The sequence below is a fragment of the Tachypleus tridentatus genome, chromosome 1 (genome assembly GCF_004210375.1).
Source record: "Tachypleus tridentatus isolate NWPU-2018 chromosome 1, ASM421037v1, whole genome shotgun sequence".
In the NCBI taxonomy this organism is placed as follows: domain Eukaryota; kingdom Metazoa; phylum Arthropoda; class Merostomata; order Xiphosura; family Limulidae; genus Tachypleus; species Tachypleus tridentatus.
The window spans coordinates 23,622,750-23,648,829 of NC_134825.1; the positions used below are offsets into that span (position 1 = coordinate 23,622,750).

General features: G+C 35.4%; 2 protein-coding genes across 6 annotated transcripts in view; one reads left to right on the forward strand and one right to left on the reverse strand.

Moving 5' to 3' along the window:
- Window positions 1-26,080, reverse strand: part of LOC143244526 (uncharacterized) — a 70,328-nt gene that overhangs the window by 7,493 nt on the left and 36,755 nt on the right. For 2 of the 3 annotated variants that reach the window (XR_013025157.1, XR_013025149.1), the window contains exon 7: window positions 2,663-2,945. The exons of the other annotated variant lie outside the window; for it this stretch is intronic. The gene's annotated coding sequence lies outside the window, so the exon portion shown is untranslated. The remainder of the gene's footprint in view (window positions 1-2,662; window positions 2,946-26,080) is intronic. 3 annotated transcript variants of the gene reach the window in all.
- LOC143244535 (ninjurin-2-like) lies at window positions 1,078-25,352 on the forward strand. Of its 3 annotated transcripts, none has more exons than XM_076489396.1 (3): window positions 1,078-1,547; window positions 23,525-23,719; window positions 24,738-25,352. In XM_076489396.1, the coding sequence occupies exons 1-3, from the start codon at window positions 1,434-1,436 to the stop codon at window positions 24,903-24,905; spliced, it is 477 nt and encodes a 158-aa protein (XP_076345511.1). In that variant the 5' UTR covers window positions 1,078-1,433; the 3' UTR covers window positions 24,906-25,352. The 3 variants fall into 3 exon arrangements, with proteins under 3 accessions (XP_076345511.1, XP_076345506.1, XP_076345522.1); XM_076489391.1 differs by having other exon boundaries at window positions 1,083-1,547; window positions 25,072-25,352; XM_076489407.1 differs by lacking the exon at window positions 1,078-1,547 and adding an exon at window positions 18,462-18,628 and having other exon boundaries at window positions 25,072-25,352.

The following is a 26,080-nucleotide window of genomic DNA, read 5'->3' on the forward strand; positions in this document are numbered from 1 at the left end:
CGAAACCACATACTGAGTGACGTCACAGTCAGAATGCAAAGCGGATGTAATCTTCATCTTTTCCCTCCCTCATCCTTTATAAATCCAGATAGGAAATACCACCGCAGCGACATCTTTATATTCAACCAATGTAGAGATGCCCCGTATTTCAGTCAATGTTATATATTATTCCTTATTAACTGTTAGTCATCCAATATTTGTGTAATTTTCTTTGTGAATATTTCAAATACTCAAAGCTTTCAGTAGAAGAATAAAAGTGTATTAAACCAGCAAACCTATATTTTGGAATTGTTTAAAATCGAATGGTGTGTTTGTTTTATAGCAAAGCCACATTAAGCTATCTGCTATGCCCACTAAGGTGAATCGGACCCTTGATTTTAGCCTTGTAAGTCCAGAGACTTTGCAATTGTCCCACCATGGGATATCAGATAGTATCTTAAGTTTGAAACACAAGAAGTAAAATAATTGAAAGACTTGATAAATAAAAGGAAAATTAATAACAATTAATACTAATTAATTATAGGTCTGATCTAATGTTAACAGTTATTTCCCTTTTAGGACCACATGGCTCGGCATGGCCAAGCGCGTTAAGGCGTGCGACTCGTAATCTGAGGGTCGCGGGTTCACATCCCGTCGCACCAAACATGCTCGCCCTTTCAGCCGTGGGGGCGTTATAATGTACGCTCAATCCCACTATTCGTTGGTAAAAGAGTAGCCCAACAGTTGGCGGTGGGTGGTGATGTATTTTAGGACTACATTTTGTAATCATTTAAAATCATTTAGCGTCTTCACAAGTAAGCATATTAAAAACAAAACAAAACATCTGAATGACCTGTCAATTAAAAGAAAAGATAATATCAAAGATAATGCAAGTTTAGCTTAATGTTAAAATATGACTGGTATTCCATTAATAAAGACAAGTACACGAATAAACACACGTGTTAAAAAAATGTGTTGAATACACATCGCACGAAACAAGTTTAGTGCCGGTTTGTTCAGCTATATTTCCGGTTGGTTGATTTATTATTCGTGACGTTACAGGAAATGTTTCATACGTAATTGTTTTAATAACATAGTAAATACGAAAGTTCTTTTAAGTAAAACTCAAACAACCGGTAAAGAACAAGACTAAACTTTGCTAAAGCGACTTAAATCTGTTAGTAACTATCCTTAAATTAAATGTTCTGATCTCTTCAAAACAACAGCCAGTTGTCTTGACTTTATAGGTTACCTAATATCAGACATTAATACAATAATCAGCCGTTTTCAAATTGCAAATTACTGACACAAAACGAGGAAGTTTTGCATAGCTCTAAAGCGCCGTCTATATTTTTAAAGAAAACCCCATGTACCTTCAAACGATTTAGAACGAGAGTGACTCGAAGTGAACTTGACAGAAATCTCAACGAAAAGCTGCTATTCACTTGAATATTATGACTAACACTGACGCTAATACCACGACATCATCAAACAGTGAAAAGGAAAAAGAAAAATTCATTAATAATGAAGTAGAAATGAAAGAAATTCTCCCTGCGACAGAAGAACAGGTAAATCTACACGTTCATACATTTTAAAGATTTACGAGATATTTTTAATATCTTAAACTATTTACTGCGTTTTTGATTATATTTGCAATTACACCATTGGCAAGAAGAAATCTCCAATAAAAGTCTTTAATTTTTAATTACAAAACTTTAGTTATTTTTGAATCCTGTATACTGTTATCCCCAGTTCCTGCATTAAACAGGACATTCAGTTTTCCATAAATATCAAAGAAATTAAGAAATCTAATATCATATAGATAATACAGAATCCAACATTAATCCCTTTCCATTGAACAGTTAAATTTAAAAAAGTCCACATTTAAAGAAGTTACCAATCTAATTTTTATTTGTTATTGAGTGATTGGAAATTAGTCCGCGTACGATTTCAACCACCCCACCACCCCTTACCATTTTATAGGTCAAACAGTCCATTGTAGCTCTGAAATATAACAAGTCTTTGTCTGCTTATTTCGACGCGAAATAGAAATGATTTGGCATTTTATACGTTTTTAAACGTCTTGTTGAAGGGTGATTTTTTTTCTTAAAGTCTTTCATTTGCCCGAAATTTATAGTATGAATAAGATTTTGTAATTGTTTTACTTAAAATGTGACGTTTAGTATAATTTTATTGGGAAAACTCGTCACGCCCGCGTAACGCATGTCACAGAACAGGTTTAAATCTTACTCAACTTTACTTTTACATTTTATGGAAGTTTTTCTGGTTTAAGTATTTACAAATATTCGTGCAAAGCTACTCGAGGAATATCTGTATTAGCTTTTTGTAATTTAGAACTGTTAGACTAGAGAGAGATGTGGCTTATACAACACCTATATATAGCTAATTTACGAGCTACTCTTGCATAATCGAATAGTGGATTTGATTGTCACCATTATAACGCAGTCGAGGCCTCAAAATACGAAGCGGGATTTAATTTTATCCAGCTAAGAATAAAAAATTCAGGGTATAGGTGTTTTCAACGTTTGTATTATGCCGTATCATTGCGGTAGCTATCCAATATCTAGGAAAACCTTTCTATAAGTGGGCGTATATAAATGACCCAGACCAAACTTGGAATACTGACTTTGTGGTCATAGAGAAAACCATATTCATATCAAACCATTTCATATATGAGTATAAAAATGGCTCGGCATGACCAGGTGGTTAAGGCACTCGACCCGTAATCCAAGAGTTACGGGTTCGAATCCCCGTCACACCAAACGTGCTCGCCCTTTCAGCCGTGGAGACGTTATAATGTATAGGTCAATCCCACTATTCGTTGGTGAAAGAGCAGCCCAAGAGTTTGCGGTGGGTGGTGATGACTAGTTGCTTTCTTCTTGTCTTGCACTGCTAAATTAGTGACAGCCAGCGCAGATAGCCCTCATGTAGCTTTGCGTGAAAATCTAAAACAAAGAAACAAAGTAAAAATATTTTAAAGAATAATTTTTATATCGTTACGGCAGTAGTTATTGTAAGTAGTTTGAACAAAACTCGTAATGTAACAAAATTCTAAAAGTTAAAAGAGTGTAAACAAAAGTTTTAGCCTTTTGGCTTGTTTCCCCCCTAGTGACCAAAATACACAGTAATAAAATATCCACATACAACACGGAAAATAAAGATATCGATACTTGCTTTTCTAATTCGCACCATTTAACTTCCAGGGTTTGAATTAACGCTTAAGCCTGAATTACAGAAGTATTTCATAATTAAAATATTTTGAGACGGAATTTCTTACTTTTGTTTAGACTGTAGTTTATTTTCTTTCAAGATTATCCATAAATTTAAATCATTAAGTATAGGACGTTCAGACGACAAACAAAACCTTAACCACGTTGCTAGTGTGAAACGACTTCATTGAATGAGAACTGAAAACTTGCTTTTTTATTTCAATCAAGTTTTTCATCTTGACTCGTGCACTTCCCTACTTCCGATCCACATTTTGTCTTGCAACAAATTTCTTGGAGAAAGAACATTATTGAAACTTATCGCAGAGAGTTTAATTGCGTTAGACGAACTTCAGGAAGAAAGTCCATTATGGACTGTGAGTTCATACTTGTACGCTTTCACCTGATATATCGGACTTTCAGGAAAGGCGTAACTGTGTATGCAACTCTAATAAAAAAAAAAAAAGTAAGGTTGCACATCAACTTAATTTTAGCAGTGGCATAACAGCCGGTAGAGAGGTTACGGCTTGTATTTTTTCGAGTACAGATATTTAGCTCGTAGTTCTGTCATCTCTTGACCAATCGGAGATCTAATTATAATCTTAGACTCGTCACGTTAAACCCTTCCTGTATTTGACCCCGTTAAAGTCTCGTAGATTAGCTTACTCCAGTCCCACCTAAATTAATTTCAAACTAGGCTGGTAGAGATCCTGATTAGAAATAAAATTGAATGGTATATGCGCGCCCCATGACTGGTCGTGCTGGCACGTGCAATCTTTTAAAACTGATAAGGAATTTCTTTCCTTCTAAGGTGTTATAATTATGAGTCTGGCATGGCCCGGTGGTTACGATGCTCGAATCGCAATTTGTGGGTTGCGGAATCGAAACCCGTCGCCGAACATGGTTGCTCTTTCAGTTAGAGGTGTTAGAGTGTAACAATCAATTTCATTATTTGTTGGGAAAATAGTAGTAAAAAGCAAGAGTAGAATTGCCCAAGACTTGGCAGCGGCCAGTATTGACTAGATGCCTTTCCTCTAATCCATCACTTCAAAACTAGGGATGACTAGCATGGATAGCCCACGAGTAACTTTATACGAAATTCCAACAAGCACGCATAATCACGGTTGTTTTGTAATTACAACAACAACACATAAATCATAGCTTAACAACATAATTTTTGTTAATGATATCAAGGTATTTACTTAAGAAAAACATTGTGTACAGCTTTGATTGAATAAATACAACGCATCAGAGCCTTGAGTTTTCTTACATATTATTCGTGTGTCATTTATTGTTGAACTGCTTTCTTCTTATTCCGAATGAATAAATGAATATCTGTTCTCGGATATTCGAGAAGTGCACACCATAGGGTTTGTTTTGTCTGCCTCTCAACCCGAACTGAGTTTGGTAAAAGAAAAAAAAAGTTGTATATCGGAGCAGAATTTATCCACAAAACAAAGGACAAACAGAAATTACAACAATAAAACTTAGATTAAAAATATTTGGTCAAAGAAATATATCTACAATAAAATATCCTCTAACATAAATGCCTATCATTTTTAGGACTGGATATCTAACATTATCACTGGTACTAAAACAAGAACTTTTCAACAAAGAAAGCATACAGAAAATTACAATAACCAATTCATTAAACCAAATGAACTCAGAATGACATGTCCCAAAATTAAGCCCTTTCATGCTATAGTTTAAAACACCGTAAGGAAACACTTAAAAACAGAGTGAGATGGTGTCAAAACGAATATAATGCACACAACAACAACAGTCTCGGATGAAATTTAACAAAATTCTGTCAAATAAGCCTTTTACCACAGTCCAAAACTACATCACACACACGAATTCAGTACTCTAAAATTCTAGGAAAACTTAACCTAAGTAAAAAATATATAGATGTTCACAAAACCGAAAAAAACTCTTACGAATGTGTAAAATATATTCACTATCTAAAACTGAATATAATAGATACAGGAACGTTGTAGAAATATATCAGATTGAAAGCAAATCCTCCAATAAAGATGTGAATGCATCGTGTACCATGGTGAACTGGCACACGAGTTTTTGATTACAGAAGTTCTTTGTAGATTCTCACAAGGTTCTCTGAGGTGTGTTGGTAACTCTACCATTCAACAGTCTACTTCATAGTTGTATGATACCTGGATCTCCTTTTACTCGGCCACCTAGTGGTATCTTGGAAACTTAATGTGCTTTAATGAAAGCTGCTTATTTACCTCAGTTATGTGCCCAGTAGGAAATATGAACTTCTATCATTTCCTTTATAATGTCAACAGGACCTGCTGTCAATGCCCTGGTATTGATGTTGAGTGAGTGTTTCTGTCTTGGCAAGCATTTTCATTGCTAGTGTGAACACTGATAGCTGTTACTTGGATCACTGCTCATACGGCTACTGGCCGGATGACATTCCTGCTTTAAGTACCTTTTTTTCTTTTGATTTAATTAAGATCATACAGAGAAGAGTGGTAATGGTCGAGCTGTAAATAAACGCCATTGACATGGCACTTGTTCTATAAAACAATGTTTTCTTATGGGGCACTTGAAATTCTTTTCCTTGTGCTATGACTTTGTTTGGCTTGACCATAGTCCTGTCTTTCACTCCTAGAATAATTGGGTCTGGTTTAGGTTATTGGACTGAATTGTGACCAATAGGTTATGAATAATTGAAAATAAAATTAGCTCTGGTAATTTTGGAAAACATCATAAACTCTAAAACATTCCAAAACTCAAAGACTTGCCATTACTTCCTTCCGTTTCATAACACTGAGAATGCTACACTTCAACTGGTAGGTTGAAAATGAATATAGCCAGGTGGGTAAAGAAATTCATGTCATATAAGAAAAAATCAGGATTGAAAATACTGAGTAAAAAGAATTCTGATTGATTTAATAATTTTTCTCAGAAGTGTGGGTTAAAGTTGTAACATCCCAATTAAAATTACTCTGCCCTAAAATTCCCTTCACGACCAGATTGTTAAAAGCAAAAATAAATATGTAGTCAAATTCCGTTTCTGAAAACATGTCTGTTCATGCTTAACATGGTCGTACAAAATGATCTCTATTATCTGTTGACAGCTGGATCAATGCAGGCATCCTTGGATCTAGAGCTTGACTTAAATCTCAGCTGTGATTTCTACCGTCGTCACATCTATTTTGAGATGTCACTACCATCTAATTGTTTCATTATATATTACCAAACTCCTGCAGCAATGAAATATGGTGGACCTACAGAGTAAGGTAATCCTGCTGGTAACCAACATTTTGCCTTCTTTATGATTTTCTTTAACTACGAACTCAGCATAGAGGATAGTGACCAACCACTCCTTACAATGAATACGTTGCTGTTTCCAGTGCTACATGCATAGTCTATATTTACTTTTATTATAACTATACTTGTACTGAAAAATGGTACGGATATCCTGAAAACTGTTCTTTCGAAATGTTTCAATCTGCATAATTCAAAATATTCCAAATAATCTATCAAAACATTTGGTTCTCTCCCTCTCTTTCTCTCCAAGAGTTTTGAGGCTATTGCGGGGCAAAATAACTAAACTCGTATGGAAGTTGCCCACGAAAAAAGTAGTTTACTTTGATTACTGGTGTAATTCTATGAATATTAGCAAAAGTTTTACAAACTGAGACAAGTATATCCAAATTTAGGTGCTGTGTAAGTGATAATCTCAAAACGTAATTGGATGAAAAAAGTGGAAACACTATAGTAAGCAGCAGCTATTTCCGATTATTACACTTTAACACACAATTCATAAAATTGAAATTCCTCTCATCCGAACAAAAACCTGCATCTGTTCAATTCAATAAAAGATGAAGATTGATCTGAAAAATCCAGTTTTTTTTAGTTCAAACGTTTCTGAAAGTAAAGATAAACTTTCATCAAAACCAAAAATGTTTCTCTGCCATTTTTGTAAAATAAAAATGTCTGATTGTTGGTGTCAGAGAAGAAAATGAAGCGACATCCAATGTGTTCAGTAGTTTCAGCAGATCACCCGATGTTATCGATTTGTCCTCTGATGAAAATGCAGATGTAGTTATAAAGGAATTTAGACATGTTTTGTCTGTTGGTTCTGCGTCTTTGAGTCTGCCAATTCCATAGCTATATATTTTCTACGTGATCCTGGGGATACTCTATTGTTAGACGCTACATTACCTTTGGATTCGAGTTCTGCCAGTATCGACTCTGTTATTGCTCAGGGCATTAAAAGTAGCTTTGTTAATGTTCCTTTTCATAAGACTTATTTGGCATCAGACCTTGTGTCGGTACTATTTATGGCTGGAGTAGGACCTACTCTCCAAATTAAGAATGTGTCGTTATTGTGGGGAAATTATTTGGCTGGGGAAGCGTTGTTGTCGAACTCAAAATGGAGCTGATAACTGTTTCCTCTGAGGATGATACAGTTATTTTAGAGAATCCAGAAGTTTCCCTCCTGTATTGTGACTCTCGTTCGGGCTATGAATTTAAGCCACAACAAAATGATACGTGTCCAGAGGACGATATTATATTTTTCCTGACTTTTTTGGATCCAACAGGAACCTTGTGAGTAATTGTCCTTCTGGGGATTCTTCAATGAGTGACAATGATGGACGTGATGGATTTAGTTCGCCTGGTAAAGTTCCGTTTGCTAAAAGCAAGAAGGGAATCGGAAATTATTTTCATTATTTAAATATACACTCTCAAAGAATGAAGTGTAAAACGTTCCAAAGATTTTTTTTTTAAAATGGTGTGTTTTATAAGAAAATGGAGACCAACAGATGTGCAAGCTTCAGCGTACTTGGCTGTAGCTTAACAAATCGTTGTTCCTAAAGCATACCATTCTGAAATATTTAAAGTTGCCCACGAACGTCCCATGGGAGGTAATTTAGGTGTCAAAAAGACATGACATTTTTTTGGCCCAAAATTAGATATTTTTTAAAGTTTTGTAAACCTTGTCATATATATCAGTTGTTCGGGAAACATAAACAGAAATTATTGTTGTTTCTTTGAACATATTCCAGCTGTAGAATGAACCTTCAATCGTGTAAAGCTAATTCTATTGTGAACTATTCAATTCCTACCAACAAGAAAAGCTTAATGAGGTTTGAGAAAATGGCTGACTATTATTGAAAGTTTTTTGTAAAATAAAAACGGATATAACTATGATTAACAAACCTACTGAAGAAAATCAAAAGTTTAAGTGTTTTGAACTTCCAATTCTTTATTGTAATCAACACGATGCTGCAATAAACAGTATATATTATTGGTTTGCTATAGTTGGTATACTACAAACTACAGAAGTTATTACTGTAATTAACGCTTATCAATCGGAAACTTCAAATGTTTGATCAAGAACTTTGATAAATTTCGAACATTACAAACCATTTAACTTCAGCAGAGTCACATCGGACATTGGTATTTTTACGAAGACATCATAGATCTAAAGTGGTGAAAAAACAACAACTCGATGTGTGATCAAAGAAGAACGCAGAGTTAACTTCATGTTAAATGAGTATATCAACATTAACTGGAAATAAACTCTCTTATCGTGAACCCTCGATATGACTTCAAGGAAGTTCCAGACCAAAATGGAGAGTCGGTATGATTTGTGAAAAAGTTTTGTACTTAGATCATTATTTGTATATTGAGATACGTTTCTATCAAAACAGAAAACGGTGTATATGAATCTTATTGGCAAGTGTCATAAAATGGATGCATGTCGATATTTGTTTACTTTACATCTAAATTACAATTTAACTCTGTTTTAGGTTATTTGAAATTGTAATATGTAACAGCTCTCACTCTTATGTCCACTAACATACCAGCTTCAATGGAAATTTACATTGTAGCCAAAACCTTCAAAATCATCACACCGAAGGAGTTAGTAATACAATAAGGGTTTGAACCATTTTCTAACCACTGCAATTTTTGCAAGGTCCAGCAAAATGTGTCACCTTTACGCAGCATGAGTGAGAAACTTTACTCGTGCATAATTCTTAAATTCTTAACTTTATTCCAACCTTAGTCACGGAGTGCAAAACCATGAGCATTTTCAAAATGGCAGATGTATATTTGAGAAAGTTCCAAAGTATCATTCCCGTATATCAGACACCTCTCTTGTTGCAGCAATTTAAACTTAAGTCCATCAGCCTATTAACAACAGCTGGAGACTTAACGACATGTTTGGAACTCAAACAAATAACCCAGAGTGCTAAAGGAAGTTTTATCCTTTTCTTATTATCGAATTTCACTTGCCAAGATCCAAAAGACAGATCGATGTTGCTGAACTTTTATGTACCTTCTAACTTCCCCAAATATTCACCTATTTCACGCAACAGGAAGGCAACAGCAATACATGTCAAGTGTTTATTTTCCATGGACATAATCGCAGAATCTGTCCATGTAGTTGTTCTTATTGACAATCAATCTGGAAATAACATGCACTCTAAGTAGGCTGCATTATCACGCCTTTCAATATCCGCTATATCTTTTGACTACCTAGTGCTCCATGAAAGTACATGGAGGAGTTGTTTTATCAGACTTGCATATTTTTACATGCTTTTATGCTGGCGAGTGATAGTAGTTCTTACCAGTTGCGGCCATACCTCCCCAAAAATACATCTTTGTACTTAACCAGCAATTCACTGAGACAGCGCATCTGTCTTGGGTCTAGATTTATGCCGCAGTATTCAACTACCAATTTGAGATATGTTTGTAGCCAGTTGTGGGTAAAGCTGCATTGCAGCTGGTGTCAATAATATCAAATTTACTTCTCTCATAACAAGCTGTACTGTAAATCATCCATAGTAGAAAAACATCAGTGACACTTTTGGAAAAAAAACACATCTGCATTACACAGTGTTAATGAATTTTAACTTGTACATAACGAACCATGTCATATGACTTATACATGGAAGCTATTTTGTCTCCTTCACAATATACATAAGAGTAGATCCCTATTTCTGGGTCAGTTCTGATTGGTACTGAATGATTTTCTCGTTAAATCTCAATTCATCTATTGTACATATGAAGTTGGTGGTCTCATCCACCGTGATAATGTCAACATGTAACCCGAGCCTGCAGTTACAATCTTTAATTCACGGTTTACATGGCTTAAATGTATATGGAGACATGAATTTTCATGTATATTCAGTGCTCGACATCTGGCAGTATCTTCCAATAATTGTCAACCAAGAACTCCATTGCTTTACCATGCATCTTTATAGGAACATATCAAGCACCAGCTAGCTTTGAAAGGTTGAGTTGAATACCAACTTTTTTGATACAGGCCTTCTGTTCTGTTCTTTTGAGATGGTGGCTATACACAGTATTGATTCTGTCAGTTATCTGGAACTTGAGTGAAAGCTGCTACTGTTCACTACCTTCTCTGCAGTTGGTTTGGATGAGATGTTACATCCATGTTGCTGTGTATTTGCAAGTGTATTGACAGCTCATTTACAAACGCTCAGTGCTGCCCAAAATATTAGCATGCGCTACTTTATTTTTCATTTGGAGTGGTGTCTAGATAGAGGTTGCACTTGCTGTGGCACACGCATCGGGTGATGGCCTGCTGAATCATCTTCCAATGGCTTACTTATGACTTAGGAATTGGCAGCTAGTTAATTCCATTAAACAAAAATGTCTGAGATTGTTTTCTTCCTCGCCTGGGAATGCCTCCTACTTTGTCTGATGGGAAAAATTCCTATTAGGTGCTTATGATTCTCAGTGAGATCAAACTCATCAATTCATAGAGAATCAGCCTGATGCCCCACTTGCATTACTGACCACTTCTAATCTGCTGGCACAACAATTTTTGCTGGCAGTTGTCGTTTAACAGTATCTAGTTCTCGATTTGAGTCTATCTCCTTGCACAGAGGATCTTTACTGCTATACTGATCCCCAGTTTTATTTGTGAAGATCCTATTTTTTTTTGCCTGCCATTGAAAGAGATTTTTTACTGAAGTTCATACAACAATAGCTTTTCACTCTTCTCTTTGTTTCTCTTTTCTCCCTTGTGGACGATTTCAACAGGCGGCAAGAAATTGAGTATTTGGTCAATAAGTATAAAGGAATTTGTTAAATACCAAACAATATGGTCTTGGAACTTTAAGCTACATGCCACCCAAACAATCCACAATTGTTCAAGTAATTCTGAGTTTGAGACTTAATCTTAGGAGGAAATTTTATTGGCACTTCTGATTATAGCAGTGACATTCTTTGCCTTTCTCGTGTTTATGGCTGCAAGGTTATGGCCTCAAAGTTCAGAAGAGACCACTACCTAACTTATTTGCAGTCTGCCCTGCATCTGTTTACATTTCAGCCTTCTTTAGCTCATACATCTTACATTCAGCAGAAAATCTCATTGTGGAAGGTACTTTTGAGGTACTTATTAGGATGTTGACTAGGATGCACATATATAAACCCATTTCAGAAGTACAAACCTCCACAACAGTGAAATCCCTGTTTATAGCACCACATTTGGAACCAACGCACTAAACATAAACGAAGGATAATTCTGTACAAAATCTATATTTGTAAAAAGAACTTTTAAGTTCCCTTAAAACCATATGAATTTCTGATGATCCGTGATGATGAGAAACCCACTTGAAGAAAGTGTATTCTCAAGACGGCTTGAATTGCTACTAAAAATTTAATTACAATAAAGTTCAGAACAATGTTTCAACCTTCTTAGGTAATCTTCAGGTTAACAAAGAGTTTTCAACTGACTGTCGGTGGGCACATATCTTAGGAACAAGTGTAAACGGGTAAGAGATTGCAGTTAGTTGATAAGATATTAATTAACATAGGTTTAAATGTGTTCCTTTGAATTGGTACAATTTTTGAATTCCTGTATAAATAAGAATTTTTTAATTTTGCGTTTCTTTGTATTTGTTTTTCGACTCAATGGTGATGTTTTTTGTTTTTTTATGTTTATGTTGTGCTTATTTGATTTGCAGTGTTAAGAAACTTGCGAAGGTGGTTTCTTGTGTTTGTGGAATAAGATTTCCATTTTTATGCTTGTTTCTCCAACATAGAAGTCATGACAGTTGTTGCATTGTATTGTATAAATAATATTCGTGTTGTGTTTGTCACTGTAGTATTTGCCTAGTTTTGTTGGTTATTTTTTAGCTAATTTCGGGAATACACTACTGGACTGGCCAAACTCTTAAGGCCAATGAACATAAAGAAAAAATGTACATTTTGCTTTGTTAGACTCAACTGCTTATTTGAATAGAGCTTCGAAAATGAAAATAAGAAAAAGGAAAATAAAAAAAAGCATTTATTAGGGAAAAATGTGAACACTATGAAATTAGCCCAAATACTAGCTAGTCAAAAGTTTAAGACCATATCAAAAAGAAGTCCCAAACAGAGTAGGAAATGCCCAACAACAGGTCTTAGTAGTGAGTTGCACGGCCGTCATTACGAATAACTGCAAACATTTGCTTTGGCATGGTCGATATAAGCGTTAGCAGAAGGCTGACTGGAATGTTATTCCAAGTGATGAAGATGGCTTCGTGAAGATCATGCACTGTTTGGAATTAACGTCCATTTCTATAGACTTCCCTGGCCATTTACCTCTAAACATTTTCAATGGGGTTCAGTTCAGGCAAACACGCTGGATGGTCAAAAACAATCGTGTTATTCGCAATGAAAAATACCTTTGTTCTGCGGGCATTGTGGATTGCAGCGTTGTCCTGCTGAAAGATCCAATCATTTCCATACAAGCGAGAGCCTTCAGTCAATAAGGATGCTCTGTCCAACATGCCAATTTGAGGCCCCTGTATAACCTGAAGCTCCATTACTCCATGGAAGGAAATAGCACCCGAGATCATGATGGAACCTCCTCCACTGTGTCGTGTAGAAAATTTCTCTGATGTGATATCCTTATCGTGCCAGTAACGTTGGAAGCCATCTGGACCATCCAGGTTAATTTTTTTTCTCACCAGAGAACAAAACCTTTTTCCACTTTTCTACGTCCCGTGTTTGGTGCTTCTCAGCAAAGTTTAACCGAGCTGTTTCGTGGTGTGGAAGGAGGCGTGGCCTTTGAAGACGTTTACGGTTTTTAAAGCCTTTCTCTCGTAGATGCCGTCTTATTGTTCTTGAGCTGTATTCTGCGTCCGTAAGGGCCTTAATCTGGTTCGATGATCGGCTGGTGTCTTGCCGGACAGTCCGTCGAATCCTCCTGTTCAACGCCGGCGAAATTTTCTTGGGTTGACCACTTGAAATTCTCGTTTCGTATCCTTCAGGGCCTTTCAAGAAATTTGCAACAGCAGTTTTACTATGCCCAATCTCAACATGCCACGTTCAAACTCTGTCACCTTTTTAGCTTTTGCCATGTTTTTGCCCAATGTAACACAGGAGATGTCAGTAGGAGATGTTGACAACGCTAATGCTTAAACACAAATGACTAAATTTCGTTACGTGTTTACCGATTAACGCTTCGTTTCTGTATGGTCTTAAACTTTTGACCAGCTAGTATTCAGGGTAATTTTATAGTGTTCACATTTTCCCTATTAAATGTTAAAAACGTTTATTTTTATCTTCCCTTTTCTTAATTTTATCTTTCGAAGCTCTACTCAAATAAGTGGTTGAGTTTAACACAAAATGCATATTTTGTCTTTACGTTCATTGGCCTTAAGATTTTGGCCAGCAGTGTACATGATATGCCATAGTATAAAGTTTTATAGTTTGTTTTTTGACTGTGTTATTGATCTAGGTGTGTGTGTGTTTGTATATTTTATTCGAAGGTTTTTAAAGGAAATCTGTTGATAAAATGTTTGTTTTATTTGGTTGATTTCGTCATTAATTTTATTTGGTTTCTTAACATGCTAATTTTTTTATTTCATGTGCTGAATCCCAGGGAATGTATAGTCCAGTATGGGTGATGTTTTTGTCGATTTATGCTTTAAATTGTGTATCAGATCTTGAGGTTGAAAAATGTTATTTGGTTAGTTTTTTTCGTGTTCATACTTGAACTTGATGGAGCATCTGGAATTAACGTTGTTTAAAAACTAAATGCGTGCCCTGTAGATATGAATCCAGCAATTGTATCGTCAGTATATCTGTACCAGTATAGTGGTTTGTGTAAGGCTAAATAAATCGCTTTAGATTCACCCTGTGTCATGAAAATGTTGGCAAGAACTGTTGACACGGGACTACCCATTTAGTTGCAGGTAATTTTGGTCATGGTTGCAGGTTAGTTTTGGTGGTAGTAACTTCTATAAGTATTTAATATGATGCTGGGGATGTGGTTAATGGATTGGAGTGTTAGGAGTGAAATTCTGAAGCTGTTTTACAGGCTTCGTTAGTTGAGACTTCTCTGAAGAGGGAGATTACATCAAAAGTCAGAATTGAGACTTTATGATTTACTTCGTGAAGAATACATTTAAATTTAAAAGCATATGAAAAAGGACCCGGCTGATGTTGCATATTTAGAAAATGTCCACGCTGTGTATTTACCGAGGGTGTGTTGTTCAATGATTCACAGTTCAACATTACGAGTCGTAGTGGACAATCGGGTTTGTGAGGTTTGGGGTGCCATATAGTTGTGTGTGTGAATTGCTCTTGTGTAGGTAGTAATACAGGTTTTCTGAGATTGAGTTTTTTTCATTGGTAGTAGCATTTTGTTTGATTGGTTTCCATATTTTTTGTTGGGTTTGTGTGTATTTGCTTAAATTTGTTTGAATTTGAAAATGCTACCCATTTTTTGAGTGCACTCATTTGTGTTTTTTATAACTATTGCATTGCCTTTATCTGCTTTTAGAATTTTGATGTTGCACTGTTTTAGGTTCTTTATAGAACTAATGCACTTCTTTGTAAAATTGGTTTTAGCTTTCTTTTCTATGAAATTATGTTGATGTTTTAAGTGAAAATTGTTTGAAAAAGTTGTTTTAAAATACTGATTTGGGGGGGTTTCGGTGGAAATGCATGTTTTCAGTTTTGTCTGAAAGACACGTTGTTGGTTATTAATGGAACTGCTGTTGAAGTTGTCTTCTTTCATTTGGGTGTTTTCGGTTTGTGTAGAATGGATCATTACTCTTATAGCTTACGTCTTACAGACAGGCTTTCATTTCGATGAACTGACAGACAAAAAAAGTTTAAATTCCTCCCTTACCAAATCAACACCATCGAGTGATTTGGTAAAACTAATCCCACATGTGGATACACACGCACTGGTTGTTACCTCCTTTCCTTCAATTTCCAACAATCGCACATGACATGATCAGGTTTTTTACAAAAAGAACAGACTAGCATTGATGTTTTGGATGAAGTTCCATCCAGACTGTATGAATATTTCGAACTAGAAAAGTTGTATTTTTAGAAAAATATTAAACTTTAATGGATTGAACAGATACAGGTTTTTTTAGATAGTAGGAATTTCTTTTTATGATAAATGGTTTTATGTTTTAAAGTGTAATCATAGTAAAGAACAAATGCTTCACGTAGTGTTCCAAATTTCTTTTCATCTAAGTTTTGCACAGCTCTTAAATCTGTTAATTAGACATAATTGCCTTAGTTTGTTGAAACCGTAATGCATAGCATTACAACATCAATCAAAATAAACCTCTTGTTAGTGAACAATTTCCGTATGAGTTTGGTCATTTTGCTTGCGATAACCTCAACGTTTGCCAATAAACCTCTGGTACTAACTTGTAAGCTTGGAGAATAGCTGCTTTAACCTTATAATCTGTATAATCTTCTGGAGAAAGAGTGGTATAAGCTTCTTGGTAACAATAATGACCATTTTTTGATAGACCATTCATTCCATTATCTAAGCAACCTTCTCAAACTGCTGGGAATATTTATCAACTTCATTTTCGTTGAATGGTGGTACTTTAATATATCAACTGAGTTGAAAGTTGTCACTTTTACCTTGGGCAAATGGAGTTGTTTCATTTTTCACTTTTTTCAGCCTAATTTCTTTTTGACTTTAATGTTAACTGTTTAAGCCTCGAGATGTTTTTCTCTTTCAGCTTCAACACGAGCTTGTTCAAGTTCAATTTGTTTAAGCGACAGCTGGATCTCTAACTTGTCTTTATCGCTAAATATTGATTGGCTAGTGGAGACGTTTGCCAATAAACCTCTGGTACTAACTTGTAAGATTGGAGAATAGCTGTTTTAACCTTATAATCTGTATAATCTTCTGGAGAAAGAGTGGTATAAGCTTCTTGGTAACAATAATGACCATTTTTTGATAGACCATTCATTCCATTATCTAAGCAACCTTCTCAAACTGCTGGGAATATTTATCAACTTCATTTTCGTTGAATGGTGGTACTTTAATATATCAACTGAGTTGAAAGTTGTCACTTTTACCTTGGGCAAATGGAGTTGTTTCATTTTTCACTTTTTTCAGCCTAATTTCTTTTTGACTTTAATGTTAACTGTTTAAGCCTCGAGATGTTTTTCTCTTTCAGCTTCAACACGAGCTTGTTCAAGTTCAATTTGTTTAAGCGACAGCTGGATCTCTAACTTGTCTTTATCGCTAAATATTGATTGGCTAGTGGAGACACTAGAGTGTTCCCCTAATGTTTCTTCAGGCTTGTTTGTTTGTTTTTCGAATTTCGCACAAAGCTACTCGAGGGCTATCTGTGCTAGCCGTCCATAATTTAGCAGTGTAAGACTAGAGGGAAGGCAGCTAGTCATCACCACCCACCGCCAACTCTTGGGCTACTCTTTTACCAACGAATAGTGGGATTGATCGTCACATTATAACGCCCCCACGGCTGAAAGTGCGAGCATGTTTGGCGCGACGGGGATGCGAACTCGCGACCCTCAGATTCTACAGGCAACAGATGACTTTGAATAGTGCTTCAATAATATGTTTTTTGGGTTGTTTTTTTTGTCATTTATATCCTCACATCTAGTTCGAGCAATTTATTTTGTTATACCTTTCTAGTTGTTCAAAGAAGGGTGATTCAAGAAAACTTTTATAATAAGACATAATCAAACTTAGTTAACACTAATAAATATGAACTGAATCACGATTTAGATCTAATTTTTTCTCTGATTCAAAATTTCGAAATATCCCAAAATTATGTTGTATTATAATTTCTCAGACGTGTCTCCGATTTATCATGTTACGTATTACAATTTGCAATAATTTAGAATTTCATAGATTTGACACGCACCAATATTCAGTTTTATGTATGCCAACAAGACTGATACACAGTTTTCTTAAGACAAATATAATTGCCCGGCATGGCCAGGTGAGTTAAGGCGTTCGACCCGTAATTCGAGGGTCGCTGGTTCGAATCCTGGTCGCACAAAACATACTCGCCCTTTCATCCTTGGGGGCGTTATAATGTACGGTCAATCCCTTTATTCATTAGTAAAAGAGTAGCCCAAAAGTTGGCGGTGGGTGGTGATGACTAGTTGTCTTTCCTTTATATTGATAAATGAAGGACGGTTAGCGCAGACAGTTCTCGTGATTTTTGAGTGAAATTCTAACTAAACAAGTTATAATTAAGAAAAGAAGGTTTACAAACAGGAAGAGAAAGTTTTTTTTTTATATTTTAAGGAAACTATTAATTTGTTTCGAAAATAAATTTTTTAGGCTTTTGAGATTGAATAATAATTCCAGGGCTATCAAAGTGCCTTTAATTGATATAAAATGTAATATTAGTCTTTTTTTATGCTCTAGAGAATAATCACTGTTTTATAGATACGAATTCACAATCTTAGTTTATATTCACATTGTGCTTAAAATGCCTTAAATGTGTAACTACACATCCTTAATATTCGAAACTATCAAACTTAAGGTATTCCTTCAGAGCGTTGCCGAATTCTGTATGAGGAAAATATTCAGATATTTCTGAGGTAATAATAATAATAATAATACACTAAAAATCAAGGTTTAAAAACTTGTATAGGAATGTTTATCTGTCCTTGATTTTTTCTAAAGTAACTTACTAAAAAGAACGTCTTGTTCAAAAGGCCTGCCAACTGATTTAAAACGTTTTATATTTGTCATCACTATGTTAAGAAATTCACAAGTCTGAGTGTTTTATATATATATTTATGTAAGGTTTCATTCTGAATAAACAATAGAAGAAAGACAAATGAGAATGACTGAGAGGGCGGGAACTGCGACCTAGTGACTGAGTGGCAAAGAAACAATTTCGTGGTACACTTGTGGTAACCATAGCAACATTTCTCAAACTCTGCGTTGTTTCGCTTCACTGCCATACAGGCACGCAGTCCAAGCACGTTTATGTTTGACATTGAACGTGATATTTAATTTCTCGGGTTTAAAAGAGACAATCTTAACAACAAAAACGATTTTTTTTCTGTTCATATCGAGCAGTTTTTATATTGTAACGAATATTCGTCACGTCGTTCTAAGTGGTTAAAGTAAGTTCGTTAAATTTATCATGGCAACGGTACAGTCTGGAAGGAGTGAGGTAAGATCTATCTATCGGTTCATCGGTTGTGTAATCATATAATTTACCTAAAAGTGCATAGATATGTTCAGTGGACAGATACCACTAAGGTTTGTTCCATACGCTACAAAGAAAGCTAATTTTTACTTCTTAGTTTCGGGTCTCAACATGTTAGGATTGGTTATGATTGTGGTGAACTGATTTTTATAACAGTTTTACGATAGATGGCAGCTTAACCGCAAGTGAGTGTTTTGTCTTTCGTTTTGGTCTAACTGTATAAACTCTTTGTTTGCTGACCATATGCTAAACAGAATCGATTTGTAAACGCAATAGAAGAAAACCTTGTCTACTGGCAATATACCACACTTCATATTAAAGTTATGCTCGTAACGTAAGCGAACTCCTTAGGTGTTTAAGCCTACAAAGTGTATTTGCTTGTATCGGTAGGTATACTAAATTCCGAGGTGGAACTCCGGGTTCATAGGTGTGGGGGTGTTAGAAAGAGCGACGGAACATTTCATCTGCGTCTCCTCTTGAAAATTACCCCAACTTTATTACCTTATGTGGAATAGTCTAACTTACTTGAAGCAGATAAAATAATGTTATAAGCAAATTGTATATTTTTATAAGGATGTCATAAGGTGATTAAGAGAATGATACAAGCTTGTTTCTTACGATAATCTATAATGCCAAACCATACGTTTGCTTACGATCTGACATAATTGTTTCTAATGAACATATGACCTGTATAATTTCCACTCACTATTTATCTGTGTGTCATGAACAGCTAAGGACACAAAGTATCGAGCAGTTGCATATGAAATGTCGGATTGTTAAAGGAAAATGTGAAAGAAGTAGATATTTTGGTCGTTGTTTAATTTATTTAATCAAAATAAGCTCCTTTTGACTCAATACACTTCTTTCAATGAGTTGCAAGCTTACAAATGCCATCTTAAAAGAACTGGATGCCCGTTGATGCAAGTCTTCGAAGGCAAATTCAGCTGACCTTTGGTTGGCAAACATTTTCCTTTAAAAATGTTGTTCAACTGTTTATAGAGTTATAACATGTAGGGGAAAGACTTCATGAATATAGTGGATGAGTTAGAGTTTCATACAATTGTTTTAGTTTTTGTACAGTAACACGTGAGGCATGAGAGCGAGCATTGTCATCAAGCAATATGGGTCCGCTGCTATTGACTCTTACTGGATGCTTTTGTGACAGCTGTTGTTGCATAATTTCAAGTTCACAACAGTATTCCTCTGTTAATTGTTTCTCCTGGGTTTAAGAATAAATAATGGATAACTCCTGTTAACGACCACCAAACACTGACCAAAAGCTTTTTTTATGGTCAAACCACTGTCCGGATCGTCGTAAAAAAAATCCATTTTTCACCACAGATGATAATTCTTTGGAGAACCGAGTCTTTTGTGTTGCGAGTGAGGATTGGGGAATAAATTTCAACTCGTTTTGTTCAGTGGTTTCAGTCAATTCGTGAGGTGCCCATTTATCGAGCTTTTCCTCCCTACGAGATGTTGGGGGAAACTATTGAATAACAAATATTAAGTATGTAGGTAAATTCTCTCACGGTTTGTGTATCTGGTTCAAGTAAGGCTTTCAATTCTTCCTCATTAATAGCTGTCTGAGAGCGACCAAGAGGTTAATTTTCAAGACTTGTCTCCAGAGTGAAATCTCCTATACCAATACTGTGTCGTGCGTTCACTAGCTGTGCTCTCACTAAATACATTATTGATATTACGAGCTGTCACCATTGTGACAAAAATCAGTATAGATGTGATTTAATTTCTGAAATAAGAAAACGTGAGCTTGAAATGAACTATACAGTATTTATACAACTTTACGATGATGCTTCTCTTTTAGCCACAAAAAATCAAGTTTCAAATTTGCACATGAAAACCCAAGATTTTATATCCAACAGTCTGATACATCAACTGATTGAAGTCTGTTGATTTGTGGCCCGGCATGGTCAAGCGTGTTAAGGCGTTCGACTCGTAATCCGAGGGTTCGAATCCAGGTCGCACCAAACATGCTCGCCCTACCAGTCGTGGTGGCGTTATAATGTGACGGTCAATCCCACTATTCGTTGGTAAGAGAGTAGCCCAAGAGTTGGCAGTGGGTGGTGATGACTAGCTGCCTTCCTTCTAGTCTTACACTGCTAAATTAGGGACGGCTAGCGCAGATAGCCCTCGAGTAGCTTTGCGCGAAATTCAAAACAAACCAACTGTTCATTTGTAGCCAAGAGATAAAAAAACAACAAAGTAAGAATAAACAAGTAAAGTCTACCCAGAGTTACAAGTAAGAGTGAAAAGTATACAACTTACATTAATATTTTAAAGTTTCAATCAACAGATGAAGAAAATAGTTTTGCTGAAATGGCTTTCATGCCAACATAGTTAAATTACTGTGGCTTGAATACTAGTATGCACTTACATGATAGAGAAGTCATAGAATGAACCGGTATAAATTGCAAAGGGCAAAATATTTTATTTGTGTTAGCGAGATTGAATATAAAATCAGACGTTATTTATCTACATGTTCCTTCTATTCAACGAAGTAGCTCGCAGATTTAACCGAAACTTAATGGTTTGGGTAGCTCCCACTTTTCAGTGAAGTAGCTCACAGATTTAAGAGAAACTTAATGGTTACGCCACCATGAAGAAGGACCACCATACATCATTTTACTAAGTAGGCATTTTTCAGTAAGACATTTAACATACAACAAACTAACATAAGGCAATTTTAAACACAAAACTATGTTTCATAGCATAAGGTTAAATAACCTATAACAGAAGTTTAAAAATGTCATAAATGTAGAAGTAATGGTAATGTCTCAGTAGTATGTCGCCTCTATTGGTTCTATTCTGCACAGGAACTTAATCGTCTCGTAGAATATAACTTGTAAAAGAAACTTTGTGAAATGCGCGCGAGTTTTCCCGGTCTCAGCATGTTAGTTTCATTTGTTTTTTTCTTACACGTACGATGTTCATTGCAGTTTCTTTTTGATGGACCAAATAGTCCATACATTCCCCTAAAAATGTGGTCCAGAAAGAGCAGGAATCTTGCTCGTACTGATCTCTTTTGTAAAGAATGACGAAACCCACAATTCTAAGAGATGACAGAAACAACACATAACCACGCAAATATGACGAAAACGAAGATAGACAACAAAGTATTCATCTAAAGAAATAGTTTATACATTCTGCCCGCTTTAGTATATTTTAGACTTACGATGTCAAAACCTCGAACCACAAGTTTAGACATAAGTGTTACTTCATACTTGCTATTTGGCAATTAATTCCTTGAATATCTTATAAAATTGGGAATTATCTAGTTATAACAGATGTGTTTAAGCACACCAAATTTTCTACGAGTACCGTTAGGTGGTGGGAAATACCTTTACGTTTAGGATTTCGCTAGTAAAGGTAGTTGGCTGTGTCAACAGTGAAATATTTCGTGACTGCATCTACTATACATTTGTATTTTTACAGGAAACTGTTCCCATAGTAACATTTTTCAGTGGGTGACTGACCTTAAGTCTGCCACATGGAGACATAAATTCAGAACTGGTAAAACAATTATCGAAATTATTTGAGACATGAATAGGAAGTAATGTTTGTGCTACACCAGAATTCACAGACTTTTTACCATTTTATCTGCAAATGTTGCTTCAGAATTATACTTGTTTCATATCACGTGTGTTACCTTTTAAATACGAAAAAGTATGAAACCTGTTATGTCCAGCGACAAGTGCATGTATTTTTGTTTTGTTTGTTTTGGCGTGATGTTTATTTCTTCCGAGTATGGAGTTGGTGTATTACGAACGTTGAAGATCTGTTTTTGCGAGAAACGTTATTCTAAGTGTTAATTTTGAAACCAGCACATCCGTAAATGTTTTAAAATTTCAATATTGTTTTTACTTTCGAAAGAGAATAAGAGAACCAAATGTCTTGCTAATAATAAATTTCATTAACGCATCAAACACATCTGAAAATTATGGTAACATCGATCAGAATAAAATGTTGCCAGCAAAAATTAACATGTAATTAGACTGTCGAGGCAGTATAGATCCTTCATGTTAATGTTGAATAGAACAGACAGGAGTGACGAACTTTAATGCTGATCTAGTTTATATTGCATTTTTAGTAATAATTTCACTTGCATCTTGTCTTAAATTGATGTTATATTGAGCAAACGAATTGGCATTTCACTTTCACTACCGAACTGGTGGATTGGTTTTGTAGAAGGGTCATACTGGATGCTTTGCTCTTTAAATCTGGTTTCTGCACTTTTGTTTGTGATATGACGTCAAATATAGGTTCAGCTACACGTTACGATATCAACAACTGATTCATTCGTTTAAAAAATGATCTTCAACAACATTTGATGGTCTAATACATGAGGAGAACACGTCTTGAAGCTGACGAAGGTGTTTCAGAGGTCTTACGAATATGATAAAACATGAGGGTACATAAGCGAACGTGAAAGGTTTCGCGTCATCCTGCTATTTAATAGCTTTCACAAGCTTTACTACCATTCAAAGACACTTTCTAAACTTATTTTCTAGAAAGTGTTTTGGAAAGCACATAACTGAGAACATAGTTACACGTATTTGTATGATTCTTTGTTTCAGCCAAAGGTTATGGAAAGCACATAACTGAGAACATAGTTACACGTATTTGTATGATTCTTTGTTTCAGCCAAGGGTTATGGAAAGCACATAACTGAGAACATAGTTACACGTATTTGTATGATTCTTTGTTTCAGCCAAGGGTTATGGAAAGCACATAACTGAGAACATAGTTACACGTATTTGTATGATTCTTTGTTTCAGCCAAGGGTTATGGAAAGCACATAACTGAGAACATAGTTACACGTATTTGCATGATTCTTTGTTTCAGCCAAGGGTTATCAGGTTCTCTTCCATCCTGGACCCGAATTCGTACGCAACGAAGAAGACAATCGCTCAGGGTATGCTGGACGTAGCTTTACTCACGGCTAATGCTTCTCAACTCAAGTACCTACTACAGATGGGAGAGCGTCACGAGTTCTACCACTTGATGGTAACCCTCATAAGCATCTCTATTATCCTACAGGTCTGTGTTAACTGTTTATCGTTGCGATAACATTAAGGACTAATCAAATACTGAGTTTATATATTAACCCGGTACCTTACTCTTCACCTTTTTAAATATAAGTGTTCCGGTGAGTCAGCGATAAGTTTTACGTTTTCGGACATACAATGATAAAACCTGGGGTTCATGGTCCGGCGTGACCAGGTGGGTTAAGGCGTTCGACTCGTAATCTGAGGGTCGGGGGTTCACACACCAAACATGCTCGCCCTTTCAGCCGTGGGGATGTTGTAATGTGACTGTCACTCCCACTATTCGTTGATAAAGTAGTAGCCCAAGAGTTGGCGGTGGGTGGTTGTTGACTAGCTGCCTTTCTTCTAGTCTTACACTGCTAAATGAGGCACGACTAGCAGAGATAACTCTCGTGTAGCTTTGCCCGAAATTCAAAAATAAAACCCGTGGTTCAATTATCCTTGGCAGACAGAACGCACTTAGCCTGTCATGTAGTTTGATGCAAGAAAACCAACAATTGCTTAAAAAGGAAAAATAAAACAAAACAAGTTTACCATATTTTCGTAGAAGTGATATTAGCATACTGTTTTTTCATATCCTTATATAATATTTATTCATATCAATGTATACAATTTTTTATGCCCATAGTATTGTTTTCATAACTTTAATGTAATATTAAACACTCTTTTCGTCAACTTGTTTCGATTTGAACGACATTTTACAAAATTAACTTTTTTTTAGACTATGAGTAACAAACCTTATTTTTTCTGTCTAATTGGTATTAAAATTTGTATATATGTTTTTTATAACAGAAAAGATCTTTTTTGAAATTTTGTCACTGAAAAATTCCGTTACTGAAAATGTTAATCATTTCAAGAGCAGATGATTCAGAAATAAATATATTAACATTTGCTTACATTCTACTAAGTAAATTAACGAATAATTAATCTTGGAAACCCAACTAATATAACAATGTAACTTAATAAACATTACCGAGTCTGAAATTGTCGTTTTTCGCACATTTTTGTAGATTTCGGCTGGACTTGTAATGATTGTTAAGAGCCGGTTCAACATCAACAAAGAGTGGCACCACCGTCGAGCTGACATACTCAACAACACACTTACATGGATAATTTTTGCTATAACCATCCTGAACGTTTTTATTTCGTGTTTTGTAGTTCAATCGCCTCCACTATAAGTGATACGAACTCGCAAATAATAATAATAATAATATTAATCAAAACACCTACCTTTATTTTCGATGGGACCGTTCTGTTGTTTTTACATAGACAATTCTTGTAAAAATGCATCATTTTATGTTAATTGTCTTTAAGGTATTAACAGCTGTTCATTGTTTTCTTTAGATCTTGGTTGGAGCATTGTTCATTGTTATTGGCCGTTTGAATGTGAACAAAGAAAAACATCAACCTCGAGCGAATAGTCTCAACAATGCTATTACGATCGGAATCTTCGTTATAACTGTTGACAACATAATCATTAGTAGTTTCGGTATGAAGAGCAGCGATAACATTGCATAACATTCCAAACCAGATAAAGAGCTTTAAACGAACATTCTTTTGAAGATCTAAACTTCTTCTTACTACGGTTCCTACATCTATGAAAAATTAAAATATATTTATCCTTATTTTTTTACGTGTCCTATTTATTTTCTAATTTTCACACAAATAAAATTAATGATCCAACGATGTCTTGTTTAAGATTCGGTCTTTGTTTTAAGGTTATCTGCGTTTGTCGACATTATCATGTGGTTTCTGAGCAATGCCACTTGTGGCCCGTCGAGGTTTTTAGGATGACTTGTTTTTGCTCTGTAAACAACTTGCAGAACCACATAAATATTTTTGGCAATAAACATTTCCCTTTAGTTTGTTTTAACTCCAGGTTCTCTGATTTAGTTCCTACCAGAATATCAGCACCATGGAAAGCATCACCACCATGGAAAGCAGACTTCAACTAAATATCCGGGTAATTTCTCTCGGTGTTTATACTAATTTGGTTAACGTGTGATTGTAACAAATTTCGTCATGATGAAGATTAATCCATAAAAAATCTCCTCTTGTCTCAATTACAATTGAAAATCGCACAAATAAGTAACTATGAAAACGTGGAAAATATTTATCCACGTCTTAGTATGAAAATTCATTTAAAAAAATCGGTTTAACAAATCGATATATTTTAGTTATGGTGGACCAAATCAATATTTATTGAAAGAAACAGCGCATGTACACTATCCATTTTTAACTTGACAAAGTCTGGAGAGTTCACATTGGAAAACTCGTTATAAAATGTTTTTTCCAAATACTCACGGAAGGAGTGTTACGTCGATATTTTAATTCTATCAAGTATTAATGAACT